The sequence below is a fragment of the Musa acuminata genome, chromosome BXJ1-6 (assembly GCF_036884655.1).
Source record: "Musa acuminata AAA Group cultivar baxijiao chromosome BXJ1-6, Cavendish_Baxijiao_AAA, whole genome shotgun sequence".
NCBI classification, from domain to species: domain Eukaryota; kingdom Viridiplantae; phylum Streptophyta; class Magnoliopsida; order Zingiberales; family Musaceae; genus Musa; species Musa acuminata.
In genome coordinates, this window is record NC_088332.1 from 1,384,992 (window position 1) to 1,406,706 (window position 21,715).

A 21,715-nucleotide genomic window follows, 5' to 3' on the forward strand; every position below is an offset into this window, starting at 1 on the left:
AAAAAAAAATAAAGAATATATATGAGGGGACGCAACAAAAGATGTCAATCCCTATCAAACCCCTCTCATCTGCACCTCGAAGCACAGTGCCAATCCTACTGTTGTGCTCATCAACAGCATAAATTAAATCCAAATCCCCCCTCCTCTTCTCACTCACTCCCTCTCTCTCTCTATCTATTTTGCTCAGCTGAGAAGAGGAAGAAAGAGAAAAGAGGGAAGTGAGAGAGAGAGAGAGAGCGAGCTCAGAGTAGAATATAACCAAACCCTTCTTCTCCCCGTCCCCAAAAGAGAAGAGAGGAAGGGACTCCAAGAAGCACTCGCCCTCTCTCCAGATGAGGGCACATCTCCTCCTCCGTTGATGGCCGCCGCAGCGTCGCCGTCCGCGCCCGGGGTGGCCGCCCCCGAGCCACTGCCACTGGAGGTGCCCCCCTGGCTCAGGTCGCTGCCGCAGGCTCCGGAGTTCCGCCCCACGCCGCAGGAGTTCCAGGACCCCATCGCTTACATCCTCAAGATCGAGAAGGAAGCCGCCGCCTTCGGCATCTGCAAGATCGTGCCCCCCCTCCCCCCCGCTGCCAAGAAGACCGCCGTCACCAACCTCAACCGCTCCTTCGCCGCCCGTGAGCTCGGCCAGCGGCCCCCGGCCTTCGCCACTCGCCAGCAGCAGATCGGCTTCTGCCCTCGCCGCCCCCGCCCCGTCCAGAAGTCCGTATGGCAGAGCGGCGAGCACTACACCCTCGCGCAGTTCGAGGCCAAGGCCCGCCAATTCTAGCGCTCCCACCTCCGCCATGCCGCAGCAGGCGGCAGCGCTCGCAAGGCCGCCGCCTCAGCTGCTCTCTCCCCTATTGAAATCGAGACCCTCTTCTGGCGGGCTTCTGCCGACAAGCCCTTCTCGGTCGAGTACGCCAACGACATGCCCGGTTCGGGTTTTGCTCCGCTCCCCAGCGACGGCCGGCACTGCTGGCGTGACAAGGCGCCGGCTAATGTCGGGGAATCGGCGTGGAACATGCGGGGTGTGTCCCGGGCTAAGGGCTCCCTGCTCCAGTTCATGAAGGAGGAAATCCCAGGAGTGACGTCGCCCATGGTGTATGTAGCGATGCTGTTTAGCTGGTTTGCATGGCATGTTGAAGACCACGAGCTGCACAGCTTGAATTACCTGCATATGGGCGCTGGGAAGACGTGGTATGGAGTACCGAGGGATGGCAGACTTGCCTTCGAGGAGGTGGTCCGCATACAAGGCTATGGTGGTGAGGTAAACCCTCTCGGTAAGTCCGGTTGCCTTAACTTGTTCGTTGGTGCTGGTTTTTAATTAGTTCAGCTTCTTTCATAGTCTCATGATGCTTTTCTTGATAAGATTCGCCAAAATAGAAATGACTTCACCACCACTGTAGTGCAAACCGTCAAAGTGGAAGAGGAAAGTGAGAAATGTGGTCTAGTTTAAATACGCTGCACCTTAGTCTGATGCACAATTGAAGGACCACAAACTATCAACAAAGGAAAATAGTGTTAAATTTATCAATATTAGTGTTTTAGGATTCATATTTCTGAAGCTCTAGGTTTACTTTTATCTATATGAACTGCCATGGTCATGGTTACCTCTGTAGGACTAGAAAATCTGTTGTAATGTCCTTTAAAGCTTGGTCAAAGTCTGAGTCATACCTAGCAGCTGGCTGCATAGACGATCATAGGTATTCGATGAGTAGCTTAATTGAACTATTCTTGAAGTGCCCATTTGATGAGTCCATGACAGTTTTGCTGATGTATCTTGTATCTTGAGATGTTCTCTGAAGCTTGGGAGTGCCATTAGTTGACATGATTCTTTTTTACCATGATCTGATACCTTTCTGCTAGATTTTAGCAACCATAACTGGTGAAGGAAGTAGATGACTTGTCTAGGTGGTTGAAATTGAAATCTCAGGTTATCTTAGAACTTGAAAGCGTCTGTTTGTAGAGTCGGATCAAACAACACTCTGAAGGGAGAAACTTCAGAAATGATAATATTGGACCTTCTCATACTGTTCCAGCATGAAGCCATCTATGTAATGCCTAATTCTTGCTCTCCTATATGAGAAAGTTACACATGGTAGATGGCCATGTAAGTAGACCACTCATGGAACTATCACTTGACATCTTTCCCTCTTGAGAAAGCTCATTACCAATCATCTTCCGCCAAAATTGAAGTGTTATCAAGGGATTTTGCCCAAATTGGTGGTTTTACCTCTGATTCCCCTCAACAAATATCAGAGGCTTGATTTCTTACAAATCATAGTTGAGAATTGAATCATAAATGCATTTCTAGTATCCTAGGTCTAGATAATACTGTCACACTATACAAACAAGTGAAAAAATTACAAGATTTCTACTTGTTTTAAAAACATTCTCAAGCTGAGCAAAAATTAAATCTTAAAAAGAATACCATCATGAACCTGTTAGCGATCATTTCAGACTAGATGATATATGTTACAAAACCTGTAATGAACAAGTAATTTTTCATTTTCATTTTTTGGATTTCTTATATTTTAAAGGTTAATTCCTTTCGTTATGGATGGAACTAAAAATGTCAAATTCAACCAGAACATACTAAAATTGCTCAAATATTCTGCTCCAGCCATCAGATCTGATTCTGAAACTGTAACATCAGATCTTGCAGGAATCTGGCATCTCAAATCAAGTGAAGAAACCTAATAAGATATTGTGTTTTCATTTTCTTGAAATATGTTTGCCAAAATTTATTTTACTTGTTAAGTAAAACTACTAGAGGCTTCATTTGGGGGAACTTCATGGTGCACCTTGTTGTAACAGGTTCAGTTCTATTCTTTTGTCATAATAAAGGTTTTAAATACATGCCACACCAATATGCATACCTGCTACTTCTGGCCCAATTAAGTACCAGTATCAAAAATGCAAGTTTGATTCTGGTACACTTATTATTTATATTTACTTTGTATTAATTTATTCAAAGATGATAGTTGGTACTTGGTATAGATCATATATACATGCCTGGTGGATACTGGTATAGTACTGGTCTGATAGGCTACCAAAACTGTTGTTGAAAATTAAATCTCTGGTCATAGTATAGAATTGTCCTTTTCTTATTATGATTGAAATTGCAAGAAATGCATGGAAACACACTTCTCTGTATACACTTTCTTGCATCCATCACTTCCGGTTAATTTTTTATCATCTGACACTTGAGAATTCTTCTTGTGGTAATGATTGGAGTTCTTCCATGTTTCTTTTTATTTCTCCTGTGAGGAATGTTCAAATTCACATGCAATGCTTAAGGTGCAAAATAATATTTTTTAAGTTTCATCAATACGTTGAGGTATTCACCTCATTTTTTGAAGATATTGTTTATATGAGTTTTTAGCTAAGAAGACTGTTTTTCATGGTATTATTGTTTTTAACTATTCACTTTACCTTATATCGTGTACTATGATTGACATAATGACAGTTACTTTTACAATCTTGGGTGAGAAGACCACTGTTATGTCTCCTGAAGTTCTTGTCGGGGAGGGAATACCATGCTGCAGGTGATATTTAGGCAGATATATGATTTTGGCATATTCAATAGCTTTTCCTTTTAATGCCATAAAATTATTTAGTGTGTGATTTTTCATTTCGTCTGAGCAGGTTGGTTCAAAATGCTGGGGACTTTGTAGTCACTTTTCCTGGGGCTTATCATATGGGGTTCAGTCATGGTAGACCTTCTTTTACTTTTAAATTTTTACTTCACTTCTTTCCTTTTGGGAGCCCTGTTATAGACATAGATTTTTGCTCAATTGCTGATTCTTTGATGAATAAAAAAGAAGAATTTGGATGATGTTGATGGTTATATATATCGAGGCACATTTGACATTCCTACAAGGATACAACTATATGGGCAAGATATCATCTCCCAAAAATATAAAGACAATGCATTGTTCTCATCTGTTGGTTAATGGATGATGTAGGAAGTCGTATGGAATTTAATTGAGAAAGTTCAAATGGATTTGTAGTAAAAATATAAACTTTAGCAGCTAGAATTATGTTAGGGTTGATGGACTTCAAACCAGATTGACATGAAATAGTGTTAATTTGACGCCTACACAAACTCTGAATGGATTTGTAGCAAATATGGAATAAAAAAATCGCGTTTCAATTTGAAGACTAATTTTCTAATAAGAAACTGATTTTATCATGGAGTTAATGAAACAATTTAAAGCATGCACAACTATAGGAAGTTGTGGCTTCCTTGTTTATCAGCTGGATCTTTTGTTCTTCTTCCTCTAGAAAAACTTCTGTTTCCAGAAGAGAGTTGGAATTTTATCTTTTTTCTCTCTTGTTGAGGATTCATCCTGGAAAAAGTTTGGGTTTATTAGAGGAGGGAAAAGTTTGTCTTTGTTGCGCCGACGGAAAATTTATCTCGAGTCCACTAAAATCCATATGGTGACTGTGTTCATTATAAGTTGGAACAAGAAGTGCAAAATTTGCATGATTAGAGACTTTTGTTTCTTTAATAAATGTACATATTATAAAATAGGATCCATGTCTATTGTATCATTAGGATTTAGGAGCCTAAATATATTGTTAGAAACCCAACTATTTTTTCTTGGATGGTTCAATTTATTGACTAGGAATTCATCTGGATTAGCAATTTGAGAAGTATATATGAACGATTTGATCGAGTTTCCATGAGAGTGCTACCTAGAAGAAAAAAAGTTTGATTGCTTTATGCTTTTATAATTCCTTCTTAATAGCTTGATGAGTGATCAATAATGTAGTGTGATTTCATCTATGCTTGTTTTCTGTCTTTATCTGCATGAGAACTGCTTTCATTTTCTTATATTGCCTAATTTGATTTTTTGATATTTCTTGTTTTAGTTTTTTAATTGTTCCTACAGAAGTTCAAGTGGAACTGCTGAGATTGGCAAAAGAATCTAGTTTGCCATCAATCTAAACCCAAAAGAAAAGAACGAAAAAGAAAAATCCTAGAATTTATCATGAAAATGTCTAAAATTATCTGCCACTTGTGGGGTTGTGGCTAGGATCCTCTTAAGATCTCAAAACAATAGTGATACTTAAATAGCTAGTCATATTCCAGAATCATGTTTCTGTTTAATTTGCTTATGTTATGCTGAAGTTTGATATTTGAATGATGCTATTATACTTGAATGAGAAGAATAGTTTTTTATCACTGGATTTTTGCTTTTCCAGAAAATTTTCTAATTAATATGATTTAATCTGTCACATGTTTAATATGTAAGATACTTGTCTTTTTTTACTTTTGTTTAGCTTGCATGTGAAACTTCTCTAAGTGTCTAAATGCCATGTTCTCTTCTCTATTTTATTATTCATTGTCATAGTTATTGGTTCGTAAATTAGGTGGTGACCACTACCCAACAGACTTCTGATGTAGAAATGTTTAATGAACCCTAGGAAAATGAAAGATGAAATAGAATTTAACAGAGCTAGGAAGCTTTTTATAAACACACAAATGATACTTTGTTGTAGCTTTATTTGCAAGTATATGCATACAGAGACAATAATACAAACAGCTAGAAGGAAACCAAAAGAGTAGACAAGCAAATTATATACAGAACTATACTATTTTCTCTTCTGTGTCATCTAATACTCTTTTGTTACAGTGATACAGTTTCCAGAAGTAATTAAAACTTTCATTGTTAGTTGATTGAATTTAGAGTTCTAATGTTACGTCGGCAAGCAAAAGGTTTTTTCTTCATCTTTTTACCCCTTGTATATCTTACAAAGAAATTATGACAATATACTACTTTGGTGTTCATCTAGGCCTTAGTTTTGATTGAACAAATTTGAATTAGTAAGCATCTGAAATATAATCCTTTACCTTCTTGTTCTATCCCTTGCTAATGCCTAGTCAGTTTATTGATATGAATTATCCCCTGAGAATAAGATTGTAGAATGTGAGTTCATGCACATTTCTATAGGTGTTTTGGATACATATTAAACTAATATGGTAAAGAACATTAATTTGTCTATATGATTTTAAATCTCTTGTAAATAATTCATCATTCACATTTTCTTGAACCAGTTCATCGTTTTCTTCATAGGGTTTAATTGTGGGGAGGCAGCAAATATCGCTACTCCTGAATGGTTGAGATTTGCTAAAGAGGCTGCAGTTCGAAGGGCTTCAATAAATTATCCTCCTATGGTGTCTCATTTTCAGTTGCTATATGCACTTGCACTATCATTACACACAAGGTTTAGTCTTGTTGCCTTATTTATTTCTGGTAGTTCTTTTTTTGTATAAGTCTGCACTATGATTATCATTTCAATTTCTTTTTTCTTGTAAGTGTTTAGTGTTGCCATTGGGCGCTCGCCTAGGCGCCTAGGTGAGGCGAGGTGAGGCCTGAGTACCTCCCATGTATCCCAGGCAGTTCATTCACTTGAGCAGCGACTAGGTGTGCACCTGGGCCTGGGCACCGCATAGCCCAGATGCGTGCCCGAGTGTGATCACACCTGAGTTGAACCCCAGTTGGGTTCAACCAGGTAAGTAATTGAATACCAGACATCCCCAGCCTCAAGCTTTGGTGAGCCCTAATTGTAGGAAGTGGTTTTTTCAATAAGCTGGACCGGACCACATGAAATAGGGGCAGTCTGTGTTTCTGTTTGGGCCTGGACTGGTAGATACAGTCAGTAGGAACCGAACATGTGGAAATTGACTACCTTGGTTTTTAGTGTACTGTTGTTTATTTTGACATACAATATATTTGCCTGTTTCTGAGCATCTCAAAGGATTGATGATTGAGTAAATATGATTTGTTCACTATTGGACAAGTATGGACCGAAGAAGAATAGAGATATCTATTACTTAATTGAGTTGCATTTGTGTAAAAGGAAACAAATTCACTGTGGCTACTTGGAAGGAGGATGAGGTACAAAACAAATGTTTGATAGAATACGGATGCTGAATAGGAATTGGACTAACTTACCAAATTGCCTAGTTCTTCTTGGACAATTGAAAAGCTTGCCATTTAAATGTAGTTGGCACACTGCCTATACATTTTTGGTTTCCAGGCTGATCATTTTTGTGCCTTTCTATTCCAATTTCATCCTACAAGGATTTTTAAGAACAAAAATAGTATTTTCTAATGGATGAGTTTCTTCCCATCAATGGTCAGGCTTTGAACCATCAAAACTAATCCCATCCTTTGACCTATTTGAGCCTTGGTTGATGTGTCATTGGTGGAACCAATGGATTGTTTGATTGGGATGTAGATTTTGACAACATTTTTTTTAAAATAAGAAAAATAAGAAAGACGTTGAAAATTCTTAAAACAAAGACTATTCAAGTTTTGTACCTTAAGAGTGTTGTGAAAATATCACAATGATCAATGTTTAAAATAGTGGCCCATGCAAACTACAAGTATATATTGTATGACCACCTTGCTATACAGTGTTACTGCATGACCCCACATTTGCCTATGTAGTAGCTTATGCAATCAACATATGCATGGAATGTAGTAGCAGACATGACCGGATATACATATCTAGCTGCATACGTGGTCTATGTCAGGGTTCGTCTTACCGGTCCATATTGGTGTATTAATTGACTAGCGGTATGGTATGTACCGCTTCATACCAATATACTATGTGTTGGTATGGTTGGGCATATCGATGACACAAAAAAAAATTGAAAATAGCTCCAAATTTTTTTAAAAAAATAGAAAAAAAATTAGATTAGGGTTTTTAAGTTGAAAATAAATATAATTTTAGTATAATTTTAGCAAAATAATCTAAATTTGGAAAGAATAGTTGCACATTTTTTTTTGGGCTTTGAGAAGTGACTTTTTGGTATATTTCAGACCGTCTTTTCGTTGATATTGAATTATTTATAAAGAAATAATTTGAATTGTTAAATTATTTGTTAAACAACTTAAATTTTAAGATTCAAATGAATCAAGTAATCGATTGATGGATATACTTGGTTTTACCACCAAAAAGAATGGCAAGGCTCCAGGAGCGGTGGATCGGGGTCTTCGATTCTATGTATCTATATATCAATTTGATACGTTTGTCAGACCAAATTCTAAAATTGATCCCATAACATAGTATATTAATTTACAGTATGCCATTGGTGCATTAATGTGGTGATGGTCATAGTCTGATCGTCGTGAATCACACCTATCCGAGGCGACTCCTGAGGCAAGTATGATTGTGCTGTATTAGTGCAGAGGTTGGAGAATGTCAGAACTTTTACTTTCGCCACTGATTTGCTGCTTCGATAAGAATGACCAACTATCATTGTTGCTTGGAGAAGAATGGCCAATTATCATGTCGAGTTCCCTGATTTGAATCTTATGTGACATACGTATTGCTCCTCGATCCATGCACCACCATTAAACTATGTAGACGAGACAATTGACTCTTCGGTGTCACTGTCATCATTGGTCTAAGCACTACTATCCACATCATTGCCATGTCTCCGGACCAAGTGGGGTTGCTAAATGCGATTGAGAAGTTGTCTATGTACCTTTTATTAGAGAGTTCTTCAAGTTTAGTGCTAATTCTCCCCAATTAGCCTCTCAAGCTTGATCCAATCCATAAATCGTAGCTCTGTGGAGTTTAAGAGAGTGCAAATGAAAGAATGAGGAAAATATATGAGCGAGAAAGTGATAGAGAGAGTATATGAGTGGGTAGAAAGGGTTTAAAAACCCTTAGATCTGGTTCAAACGATCAGATATACTATTTGAATTCAACAAATCCCAGCTATTGATCGGTACAAACCCCGTATCGAGCGATATGGGGTCCCTTGTTATAGACCATCTGGTATAGGGTGGTCCATGTGCCGATCTCCTATTGAATCGGTACACATCGCCCATACCACTCGGTATAGGTTGGCATGGCGAGCCATACTCTACGTAAACATTAAATGTTGTTGCACACATGGTATATATTTTCTCCTTATTACTATTATTATCTCCTCTTATATTATTCAACCACAATCATGGACATTGATTATATAGCTTTGTGGTTACACCATTATCCGTTTTGTTTAAACTTACTGTTCAAATAACTTAAATGTGGATAAATATCATTTTCCAAGTTACTGATTTGATGTTGGTATAATTTACGTATCTATTTGTTAAATGTATTTCTTTATTTCTACTTAATTTATGTATTTTTAATATTTAAAATGAACCACATATGTGCTTGCATATAATTTCTGCTCTATGTGGTATTTTGGCTGCCTGCAACCTGTGGCCACTCTTTCTAACATTTGTAAATGTGATGAGTATAGAACTGCTTGGTTGGGGTTGAGACCTGCTTACTTGGTCAGACTAGCTTGCCCAGTTCAGTTCTGATACTGCTTAAACATAATGGTGAATCTGGTTCAATTAAACTATCCACTTTGACAAGGCTTTTTTTTGTCTAATTTTATAAACTGTTATGGTTTTAGATCTTTATGTATGTGGCTTAGTATGATAACATTAATTATAATACAGAATATTGATAAATGATATCAACTTGCACCACCACTAACTTGTTTATGAAGAAAAGAATGATTATTGTTTTTGTGGGAACTTATTTGTGCAGATCTCAAAACTGTTTTATTGTTTTCATTCAAATCATTTTTAGTCGATCAATTGATCTACTACTGGATTTTTTATTTTTTATTTTTTTTGCATTTTTTCAATCTTTCAATGTTCTCTAAACCTTTTTTGGACGACAAATAATAGTTGATTTTGTATTTTTATTGCTTCACTTTTTCACTTGTATTTGTTCTACTTTATCAACTATAATTGTTTCATGTTTTTTCTGGCAATGTTGGAAGGCTTGATTAGCATCCTAATTTAATAGTTTAAGAGATTTAGAACTTAGTTCAGCTCACTTGTTTTCATAGCTATGAGAAGGCATGCTGACTGTTCATGACATGTATTCACTCTTTCACCAAATTGCATGTTAATTCTGCATTCTGGTTTTTCCATAAAGGAATATTAGGTTACTAGTGTTTCTGTAGTCATGATATACCCTACTTGTCAGTTTATGTTTTAGTTGGATGAGGGGTAAATGTCTTGAATGTAAGTTACTTATGGTGCCATGCTATTAGTATAGAAAATTCTTATTTTTCTTAGATATTAGTTCAAAGAACTCAAGCCTTTTCTAAAAATAAATTTTTTAGCAACTCAGTGTTTTAGTTCTTGCCTATTACACATTTATGCAGAATGATGTTGCTTTCCTTCTACAGGATGCCCACAGGGGATGGAAGTGAGCCACGAAGTTCTAGATTAAAAGATAAGATGAAAGGAGAAGGAGAAGTGATAGTAAAAAATGCATTTGTTCAAAATGTGATTCAAAATAATCACCTACTTAATATTCTTCTTGATAAGGGAACATCCTGTGTAGTTCTTCCACAAAATACACCTGATGGTCCATTGTGTTCAAATTCACTGGTCAGATCTCAGGTAAAGGTAAAGCCAAGATTATCATTTGGCTTATGTAGTGAACAGGAAGCTCTAGAAGCATCACGACTTTTACCTTCCAATGATGTGGGTCCAGGCTGGAGTGCAGCAGTTAGAAACTTCAATGGTTTGTCTTCATTTAGAGGAAATTCTACATCCACAGGAAATGATAGAATGATTTCATCAGGGATATGCGACAAATTTGTTGGTGCTGATCAATACTCTTTCTCATCTGATTTACAAAATGTGGAAGGTGAAAAAGAAGGGTCAATTCATGGTGATGGGTTGCTAGATCAAGGACTACTGTCATGTGTGACATGTGGAATTTTGAGTTTTGCATGTGTTGCGGTCATTCAACCACGAGAGACAGCAGCCAAATATCTCACGGCTGCGGATTGTGGTTTCCTTAATGATCATGCTATTGGTTCAGCAGACGTTAGCGAGTTAAGTAGAGACACAAATTGGAAGCCGAGCAGAAACAATCTGGTTACTGGCATTGGTGAGTTGCAGTTTAAACTCTAAGTTGTGATATTTTTATTGCCCAAATTATTCACCATCATAAGGCTTTTAATTGCTTGTGAATCCTAATGTAACTCTTCAGATAATTTGTGTGTATGGTTGTCATTTATATCTGTTGAACATATACATGGAATCGTTTGCAAGATCACTTTGTTTTCCTTGTTAAACATAAGTAATGCATCCATATCTTGAGATTTAATTATGTATCCTTAAAATTTTTAAGCTTGTATTGCTTATGGCTTATGTGTGTTCATTATGAATGATTTCAGAAGACAAACAATTAAATATACATAATATTATATATCTTTATGATTGAAACTAGAAAACTTTCAGATCCAATGTTCCTATAAATACAAGACATCCTTGAAATATTCATGATCAGCTGTTGACATTGTAATATTAGTGCTGAATTCCTATTAAAGGAAAGTTTAGGTGATAGAACAGCTGGATGCGAAATTTGGATGCCTCACTGTCAATCACCAAAATGCACTTTATTGTCCAAGTGTCACCTTATGGTACCTTGTAGCAATATCTTGAGAATTTTCCAGACCTTGAGAGATATGGAGCCATACTCATTTATGGTTATGCTGGTTAAAGAGTCAACGTTACATTCGCTTCTTATTCCATTTCTATGAACTATAACCTAGCAGATAGTTATGTATACTAGCTTCTCTAAAACTTTTTGAGCTTGTGTTTTTAAAATTTTGGTTTTCTTAAAACTTGTAAATTTTAAATTCACATTTGGGGAACTTTTTGTTTATGTATGATGGAATGGTTGAATGACAAGAACCAAATGATATTTTACTTGCTTAGAGACTGTTTACCGATCTTGGAATATATATACTCTGGTTTTGAATGTATCTAATTTCAACATGTGGCATCTTGTTAGTTAGATATGGATTTTGGCTAATACTAATTTGTCAAGTTATGCAGCATGCACAATCCTTGATCTTCTTCTAGGATTGCTAAGATGGTTTCCGTAAAATTGGGACTGTCTGCAGAACCAGAAACAAAATTTCACCTTGTCTTTCTTTTGGGAAGACAGGGGTTATCTTCCAAGAGTAATTGGGTTGGGGATAGTGGTGGGAGGGGAAGTGATATTTGCTCAGTGATAGGCCTATGCATATTCTAACTAGGGATAATTTACAACTTCACATGTAACATGATTACTGTAAAAAAGCTTAGAGTTTCTTAGTAGACAATTTTATTTATGATTTTGTATTTTTATTAACAGCTAATTGAATTATACAGAGTCCATGACATTCTGTAGTAGAGAATCTTATGTATAGTCAGAATTCTTTGTATACAACATGAAGAAGAGACCTGAGGATGATTCCAGACCTACTTGATCTCTAGAAGATGCCAAGTATCTAGTTATTGGAGCTGGAACCAAAAGAGATCCAATTTAATTCGAGTATGACTTCAGCAAGCAAATGCATCAACTGTTTGAACCTAACTAGTTGTTTTTTAAACTTTGTTCAGGTTGTAAGATCCAAATTGTTCTTTATATTTCTCAGAAAGATTCCAATCAACACACAGTCTGTTGAGGTCAAATGCATGCAGTTTTCCAATCCAAATTGTAAGGTTCCAATCAACACACAGTCTGTTGAGGTCAAATGCATGCAGTTTTCCCTTTGTAGGTAGAGTGTCAGAGGCTTTTTTCCATGTCTTGAATCCTTGACATCCATGTATGATAGAGCAATCTTGCTGTGGCACCAAGTTTAGTCATATAACAAAATATAACATAGGATCCTTCCAATGTGGGTCTGGGAGGACCAAAAATGGATAGCCTTGCTGTAATATCCTTTCTCAGATGTTAGTGGTTTGATTAATTAATCAATATACTCTAAGGAATACTCTGGACTCTGGAGTAGTAGGGCTAAATAAGAATCAAACTTCAAAATTTTCAACTTCATGATTATCACTAATCTCATATTGTAGATGTTACAAAATTTTTCTGCAGGCTTATAGTGCTGATTTTAGTTAGACTTTACAGTTATCCTAATATTTGAGCTAATGGTTTAAATACTGGTCTATATTATGTTTGGATGAGCAGTTAGATCAATACAAATTGTTGGAATGGACTTGTATATCAAATTACCACCATAGGAAAGAGCAGGAAGAAAAGGAATTCCAAGGAAACTGAGGGAAAAAAGATACCATGACACTTGGATGATTGAAAAACGAAATTTGTTTAATCCTCCTTTCCACTGAGCATGCAACTTCATATCTCTCTCTACGCATCACGGAGGGCTTTTTTTGCTGTTCTCTGTTGAGCAGATTGAGAAACCAGATATTCAGGCCAAAAATGAAATGGTTTTATTATACTTCAACTGATCCAATACTACAAAAATAATCATGGTACAGTTGAGGCGGTTTAAGCCAGTTGGGCAGAAATTTGGTCCTACAGGCTGTACTGCATATTGTCTTGTTGTTGAACTGATAAATACAGCTCCATGCACACCATATTGAGTCGATATTTATTTCTTTACAGAAATTAGGAAAACAAACTAGAAAGAGCTTCCAGAGGACAGGAAATTTCTTTTGTTTTTATATATTCTACCCATTGTGTATGCTACAGCAAGTCCTTGATTGCATTTGAAAAACAGTTAGTATTTATGGAAAATTAGCAATATGAGTTGTACCTCTAATTAGCATGATAGTGTAGTAATAAAAACTTCCCAAAGTATTAAAATTAAAATTACATCCATTATTTGCAGAGTACAAGATGGCTGTTGATCTCTTTATTTAGCATCAAAAGGTTTTTATTATTATATATGATATTTCATATTGGCACCTCTTTTCTTTTTGTTTTACTGTTGTGCTTTAAGATTTGACCTTTTCAATTTTATTCACTACAAAAACTTTTCACAATAAATTTCTGATTAAAAAAAACTGATGTCTTCTACTAGTGTTTTACATGTGGTTGTTCCTTTACAAAACTATTTAGCTGTAGACCCAGGAAAAGTTGTACATGGATATGTTCCTGTTTGGATGATTCATCAAACTGCAAGAACGTTCAAAGTTTAAAATGAGACTGATTGTTAGACACACACATATATCAAATTTTGCTAGTTTCAGGGAGCGTTTAACAAACAGTGAATCTACTGAAACTTATAATTCCAATATAACTTGCACTAACTTAAACAGTTAGAACAAATTAAAGCATATTAAATTACAAATGTAAAAGTCAGTGAAAGTAAATTGAGTCAATTAAATTACTTCTAATAGCTGATCAATTTGGTTCGTAAAACTTGTAGGGACATAACTTACCTAATACCTCACTGAACTTTCTTCTGTCTACATTTCTAGTTGCAACACTCATATGCAACACATTAAACATATTTTGCTTAGGTCTATGCATGGTAGAGGCCTCTGTTTTAGATTTATGAGTCACCTCATGGTTTATATGATTGTCATTGGAGAATGATCTTCAAAAGAACTATCATAGGTTTATTAGTCACACAGAAACCTAACAAGTTTGGAAATGTACGGCTGTCTTTATGAGATAATACTTCCTGTCAGTTTTGTTTAGCAAATCCAAGAAATTGTTATGATTTTGTACTTGATGCCTCTGGTTTGCTCTTTGATATCTTCGTATCCATTTTTTTGCATCTATCCAATTGAAAATTGCTAAATACTTTCTTACAATGTGATTATTATATATCTTTTTACTATATTACCTACATGTGTTTTGCAGTACAAATTGAAAGGAATGTCGAGGATAGAGTGAATGATGACTTGGTTCATTGTGATGCATATTCAGTTCAAGTTTCGGACTGGAGTATCAAAATGATTTCTGATGTTACATGTCCAAGAGCTGCTTCTGCACTTGATCTTTTAGCTTCTGTTTATACTGATTCATCAGATTTTGAGGATGAGGATGTTCCATTAGAGAAGTCTACATGCTCTGATAAAAATAATATGGGAGACTCATCATTAGTGCTTAACACTAATGAACACTTGGGAAATGCAGTTGAAACCCAAATCCTTCATTCGAGTGAGGTTGCACATGAGGAAACAAAATTGCACTTGGCTGGATCAGAGAGCCAAAACGATCTGTTTGCCCAAAGTTCTCAATCAGTTGATGGTTCAGATAATTTAAATGGGGATGACAATGATGTTGCTGATAACAAATGCCAACTAAAATCAGAATTCTCTTGCCTGAATCTGTCAGAAACTGGGAATTTTATGGGTAAATCTTCTTTAGAGGATAATGAGGCAATGGAAACATCTAAGACTTCCATAAAGTTTATGGGGGAATCTAGAGATGTTCATCACAAGGAATTCGACTGTGGTTCTCATAATATTGAAACTGCTGATATTTATTACAGTAGCCTGAAGATGGGAAATCCAACTGTTTTGGCAGATCTCCCTGTCAAATGTGATGATTCAGCTGTGCCAGCAGAAGCTGTCACAACATGTCAAGAATTAAGAAATGTTGCTACAAAGAAGAGCCCAAAAATATCAGTTGTGCAAGGATTTGACAGAGATTCTTCTCGAATGCACGTATTCTGTCTTGAGCATGCAGCAGAGGTTGAAAAACAACTTCAGCCAATAGGTGGTGTGCATATGATGATTCTATGTCATCCAGGTGATTTCTTGATTTATTTAGATGTGCATCTCTGGAAAATGGTACCATCTTTATTTGCTATGCACTTTCATTTACACTTATGTATTACATGTTCCTTCTTGTAATTTTTTGGTTATTTCCCCCCAGGTTTGCTGTTGAGTTAATTTGATGCAGTTCAACTGCATGAGTTGGTAAAATAGTTGGCTTTTAAAACGGCTGGAAGTGCCATGATCAAGTTTATTGCAGAAAGATCCTTGTTTCATCTCATGTTCAATATGTACATCTTTTTTTGTTATAACCAATCTTTGGAAGAGGTTGGAAGGGCCTAGAGGCTTAACGTTTGAACTTTTTTTCTTCCTTTAGAAAGTCTAGGGTTTGTGACTCATGAAGTGAGTTAATGAAGTGCTTGAACATGGTTGTGATTATTTAATAAGATTGTGACAAAAAATGCTCTACTTTTAAAGTTAAATTATGCAAAACTGAAACTTATATTGTTTTTTCTTTCGAATAAAAAAATTGTTATATATTATCAGTAAGGTTAGAAAGAATATAATGCCCAGGGAATAATTGAAACATCTTATAGTCTTATTAAAGCAGGTTTTTTTCTGTATGTCATTGTATAGGAGTACTTCTAATTTTGTTTTCATGATTGTTTTTCCTGTGTGTGGCCAAGCTTTAGGCTGTCATGTGCTGGCCTGAGCATGATATGACCTACTTTTAGATTTGATATGTAAAGTTTATGCAGAAATTTGAAGAGGATTCGATAGAGATTTACAACCAAAGCAAGTCCTTTTGTAAATAGTGCGATCTGCAAGATGATGGATAATCTAATTTATAAAAAACTGGTATGGGCCACAATGCTGGGTGATGACAGTGAGGAGGGAGGACAAAGTTTTGTTAACTTTTTTCATGGGGGTATGGGGTCCAATGAACCAATTTCTCTTACTCCGGTAGGCGAAAGAAGTGTAGAAGGACAAAGGGAGAAATCAAGCTGTCCTCAAAATCTGGATATTGAAGCTGGAGGCATCTTATGAAGATGGAGAACATATTACGAACTAGTTATAATAATGTCAAGGGCCACAAGTAAACCATCGTATAGAAGTTTAATAACGTCCAACAGATTGTGAATTTTGATAATGTTATATGGTAGAAGATAAGGACTTTGCAAAGTTAATTTTAATTTAGCATGGTTCTTAGTTCCCCAATAAATATACCAGTATTGCAATTCCAAGCATGCTCGGCGACTGTGCCTTGAAACGTCATGCAGACATTACTTGTCTGAATGTGGAAAATACCATTAGATATGACCTTTTTGATGCTTTGTGTACATAAATATCCATGTACTCTTTTGTACCTTAATGATTATATGCAGTGTGTAAGTTTGCTTCAAATTTCAAGTTGTCTGCATTAGTTATGTCCTTTTACGTAACTGAAATTTATATAAATTAATTGGCAAGTGCCATGAATCTAAATAAAAATTGGACTCAGTATCTTCCTTATATCTGCTTGTACTAAAAATAATGAGTTCAGTAATGTGCATAGCCTTCAATATCATATCAGTGGAAAAAGGATAAGTTATATACTAAGTATTATAAGTGATGCAATTAAATGCTAAAGACTTGATAATGACATTCTGAAGAACTTGTTATCTACTACCAAATTGATTGAGGTAGTATAGCATGGCATGACAATGAAATCCACGGATTTAAAAAACCGATGTAATTCACCCAAACTATAAATTTACTCACGAATGTCTTGTCACTTCTGTTGTTTTCTGGCTAGCTATTCTGTAGCCTCATCCTTGAACAAGAGGTCCATCATTGTCAGTTGTCTCTGAGAACTCACAAGAACTTAGAAGTATGAATTAGAATATCTTGAAGTTGGAATTCCTCAAGTTATAATACCTTGCAAAGCGAAGTTTGTTAATGATGAGTTAGTTCAACATACCATTGGGTTAAATTAAAATGATGAGCCAAGTAATTGTTCCAGTTTAATGATGACCTATTCTAGTAGATCAATTCTACTAATGCTTGTGTCTTGAAAATAAGGGTTCTCTATAGGTTCAATCGAGCAAGGTTGTTGTCAGGAGCTTGTGTTGCTTTACTTGATTACATGTTTGTTTGCTGAAATATTAAATGCATCTGCATTGTGCAAAATTTCATGACTCTTAGATGCTTTTATTCTCTTGGACAGGCAATTTTGGTTATTTTGTGTTTTTCTGATGTAGTTTTCTTCTCTCTGTTTCCTGTTACTGAAGATTAATGATATACCAAGTTACTGATGGCTATTTTGCCATTCTGGTTACGAGTCATGTGTTGGCTGCAAAACATAACTTGAGAAAGCCAAACAACCAACTGTTGTATGTGGCAATTGCATTAGCTAGAAACCCTAATATATTCTCTTTGTATGTGACAATTACTTAATATATTTTACATGCAATTGCATTGTATGTGACAATTACTTAATATATTCTCTTTCTGATGTGAGTCAAAAAGTTCCTTTCTGAAAATTGAATGTGACTTTCCCATAATGACATATGCAGACTATCCTAAAATTGAATCAGAAGCAAAGTTGTTGGCAAAAGAATTGGGAATTGGCAATATTTGGAAGAATGTCAAGTTCAGAGAGGCCAGTAAAGAAGACCAAGAAAGAATCAGAGTGGCCTTAGAGGATGAAGAAGTTATACCCACGAACAGTGATTGGACAGTGAAATTGGGAATCAACCTCTATTATACTGCCAACCTCAGCAAATCTCCCATCTACAGTAAGCAGATGCCATATAATCCAGTTATATACAAATCTTTTGGCCAAAAATCTGCAGGTGACTCCCCAGAAAAGCCAAAGACAAGTGGGAGGCGCACAGGCAGACAGAAGAAAATTGTTGTTGCTGGCAGGTGGTGTGGAAAGGTTTGGATGACAAACCAGGTCCACCCATGTTTAGCCCATAAAAAGGAAACTCTAGAGCAAGAACAGACAGAAGAATATTATTCATCTGATAGTGATCAGAATCCTTCGGATGAGATAGAGATTGATCATTCCAGCAAAGTTTCCTCGAAAAGTAATTCATCAGGTAGTAATCTGGCAGTGAAAAGTTCTGGGAAGAAAAGGAAAAAACCTTCGAGAAAGGCAAAGACGAAGAAACCCAGATGCACTATGGCAGACAGCAAATCAAAAGCTACTGATGTATCTGGAACTTCTGCATCTCCACCTGGGAGGACTCCAAGAAGCAGTTGTCCTAGAAACAGCGAGAGCACTAAACAGCACAAATTAAATTCGAAAGATGAAGCAGGAGGTCCGAGTTCACGTCTTAGAAAACGTCCATCCAAGTCTGAGGAACAAAAGAACAAATTGGCTAACAAGAAGCAGTCTAACAAGAGGAAAGCTAAAAACAACCAAACTGCAAATCTTGTACCCAAGGATGAGGAAGAATATGCTTGTGATATTGAGGGGTGCTCTATGAGCTTTAGCACAAAGCAAGATTTGGCATTACACAAGCGGGACATTTGCCCCGTGAAGGGGTGTGGCAAGAAGTTCTTCTCACACAAGTACCTGTTGCAGCACAGGAAGGTACACATGGATGACCGGCCATTGGAATGCCCATGGAAGGGATGCAAGATGACTTTCAAGTGGCCGTGGGCACGAACTGAACACATAAGGGTGCACACTGGTGATCGCCCCTATGTCTGCCAGGAACCAGGATGTGGTCAGACATTCCGCTTTGTATCAGATTTTAGCCGTCACAAGCGCAAAACAGGCCATTCTGTTAAAAAGGGCCGAAGATGATGAGGCTTGAAGTAGCTAATTAGAGCAGAGCCTCCTTCGGTGTAGGCAAATTTGGGGACTGTAAATTAATGCTCTTGATTGAAGTTACCATTACTGGGTGATCAGGAGGGTAGGGTAGGAGAGCCTTACTACATTTCTTTTCTATCTTCGTTGAATACTAATCCTCTTATCATTAGTCCAATCAATTTGACGCTGATTTCTAAGTTATCTAAATTAGTCAGATGGAGGCTGATGTTGATGTAGGCAGAGGTGGATGTTCTAATGGCTAGTGGCCATCAAAAACAGGCCTAACAAAGCTGCTTGTTTGATTTTGTCAATTGCCCCATTGCAATACTGACACTCTTATATTGGGTTGCAATGATTCTTTCCTCAAGATAGGGACATTTCTGTCTGGTTTGTCAAGGGTATGTGTTGATAGCATTTCCTCAAGTTCTTTCTCTCTTTCTGGCTTCCATCATAGGGACATTGATATCTGTGGCTGTCATCTACTATATGTTAACAACATGGCAGGGGATCACCTGTGCTTAATGAATAATGAACGACTACTGCAGGTGAGTTTATTGCTAATTTAGCAAATTTTTGGCACATGTTAAGATAGGTGAGCCTAATGATATATTGGTTCAAGATGTTGCTGGTCCTGCACTCTCCTTAAGATAATTTATTAGGCAATGTGTATCCTATTGATATGATGCATGCAATGAATGAATTAGTTTAGGTTGTTCCTCTGGGTTGGTGCTGCTATCATTCTTCTATCAATTCCATTGGAAGCACCCTGTATTATACTTGTCCTGAACACACAAGTATCTTACTGTTGAAGGGTTTCTCTCACTTACAACCCTTTGAATACTCATGGAAGTCTCACCACCACCTGTAAGTTATATTGATGTTTGTTATATTTCCTTGGAAAAGTTTCACATTTCTAGGGTTTTTTTTTTTCCCATCATGTCACTACTACTGTTCATATTACTTATTTTTCAGAAGTAATTCACATTTCTTTAGGAACAGTGCAACAAAGCTGCACTGCTCCTAACGAAAGAAACAAAAAGAGAAAATAAAGCTGTCTCCTCTGACTAAGAAATCATGCATTCAACGTAGTAAATCAGATTGGTTAATGCATTGTTGTACAGATGATGTGTGTTAGGTTTGAGTGTATGTACATAGTTGTGTTTGAAGTAAGTGATCTTCCATATATTGTGTTTTCTCCTCTTCTTTTTCATTCTTTGAAAGTGTTTTCCACCTTTCTTCTTCAGTGTTATGGGTTTTTTTGCCTTCGATCCAAGCGATCTACATTGTTAGAGATGTAAGTATATTGAACCTAATCCAACATTTTTGCAAAGTTATATTTGTTTAAAGACCGTTAAGAAGATGCATATGTTGAATAACTTAGCCTTTATAGTGTTTTTGTGTTTAGTTTATAGTGTTTTATGAAAACAAATCGATAAACGTTCCGTATAAATAATGTAATGATATATTTGAATCATAGGGGTTAATAAATCTAGGATGCAAATGATGTCCCAGTGCAATTGTGTATATGCTAGGCATTGTAAATACTAAAATTATTATGAAAAAAAAATATCTATATAGTGTTTTTGTGTTATCTGTATAGTGTTTTCGAAATGCCAATGAAAATACTATAACACTTGATAAAAACACTATACCAATTTAACTCAAAAACTTACATATGTCACATGATTCTTTCCATAGTATGGATACCAAACTATTTGATTTATTGTTATTTTTATTCTTTGGGTGATCAAATTATTATCAAATTAAGATTGAAGCCTTAGTATGAAACCATCTTTTTAATGTCTATGGATGAATGTTAATCCATATGGTATGATATCATTTGGATGTTATTCTTTCTCTCTCTCTCTCTCTCTCTATATATATATACTTTTTGGAGTGATTTTACATAATTTTAGTGGGAAAGAATACATTACCTCTCTGTCATAGTTCAATTGTAGGGTGATATTAGTTTGAACCAATTAAAAAAAATACTCAAACTCAGAAAAAAAAAATATTTTGGTTCGACCATCGGTATCGTATCGTACGGTTTGATATCACTTAAAATTTTATTTTTTCAAATGACATATCAAATTAGTATATTATCTAAATTATTTAAAACCTTGGTCTAAATTGGTAATAAAAAATAAAAAATAATAGAGACACCCTATGCTAAATCCCTAAAAAAAACCATTTATAGGATGAAAAAAGGAAAGAAAAATGAAAACTGTTCAACTAAGTCTCCCCATATTCTCAACTCTGACCGGACTCTGCCGCATCACAGCCGACACACAGCTTCAAATAAGAGCAGCGGCGGCGGCGGAGAACGACGACCAGTCCCCCAAGTCAACCATGGTGTGAGATACGCATCAAGCGAAGACTTGTCAGCTTTCGTTACCTGAGCAGTAAGATATCCCAT

General features: G+C 36.3%; 1 protein-coding gene across 1 annotated transcript; it reads left to right on the top strand.

The window, feature by feature from the left end:
- The first annotated feature begins 54 nt into the window (after positions 1-54).
- On the top strand, positions 55-19,880 carry LOC103971110 (lysine-specific demethylase REF6). The gene is made up of 7 exons (XM_009385064.3): positions 55-1,262; positions 3,452-3,530; positions 3,631-3,698; positions 6,066-6,216; positions 10,205-10,917; positions 14,638-15,531; positions 18,053-19,880. The coding sequence occupies exons 1-7, from the start codon at positions 911-913 to the stop codon at positions 19,291-19,293; spliced, it is 3,498 nt and encodes a 1,165-aa protein (XP_009383339.2). The 5' UTR covers positions 55-910; the 3' UTR covers positions 19,294-19,880.
- Positions 19,881-21,715: the final 1,835 nt, after the last annotated feature.

Coding starts and splice junctions, on each gene's coding strand:
- LOC103971110 (XM_009385064.3), top strand. CDS start 911: ATGCCCGGTTCGGGTTTTGCTCCGCTCCCCAGCGACGGCCGGCACTGC. Junction 3,699..6,065: donor TCATATGGGGTTCAGTCATG/GTAGACCTTCTT, acceptor TTTTCTTCATAG/GGTTTAATTGTGGGGAGGCA. Junction 6,217..10,204: donor GCACTATCATTACACACAAG/GTTTAGTCTTGT, acceptor TTCCTTCTACAG/GATGCCCACAGGGGATGGAA.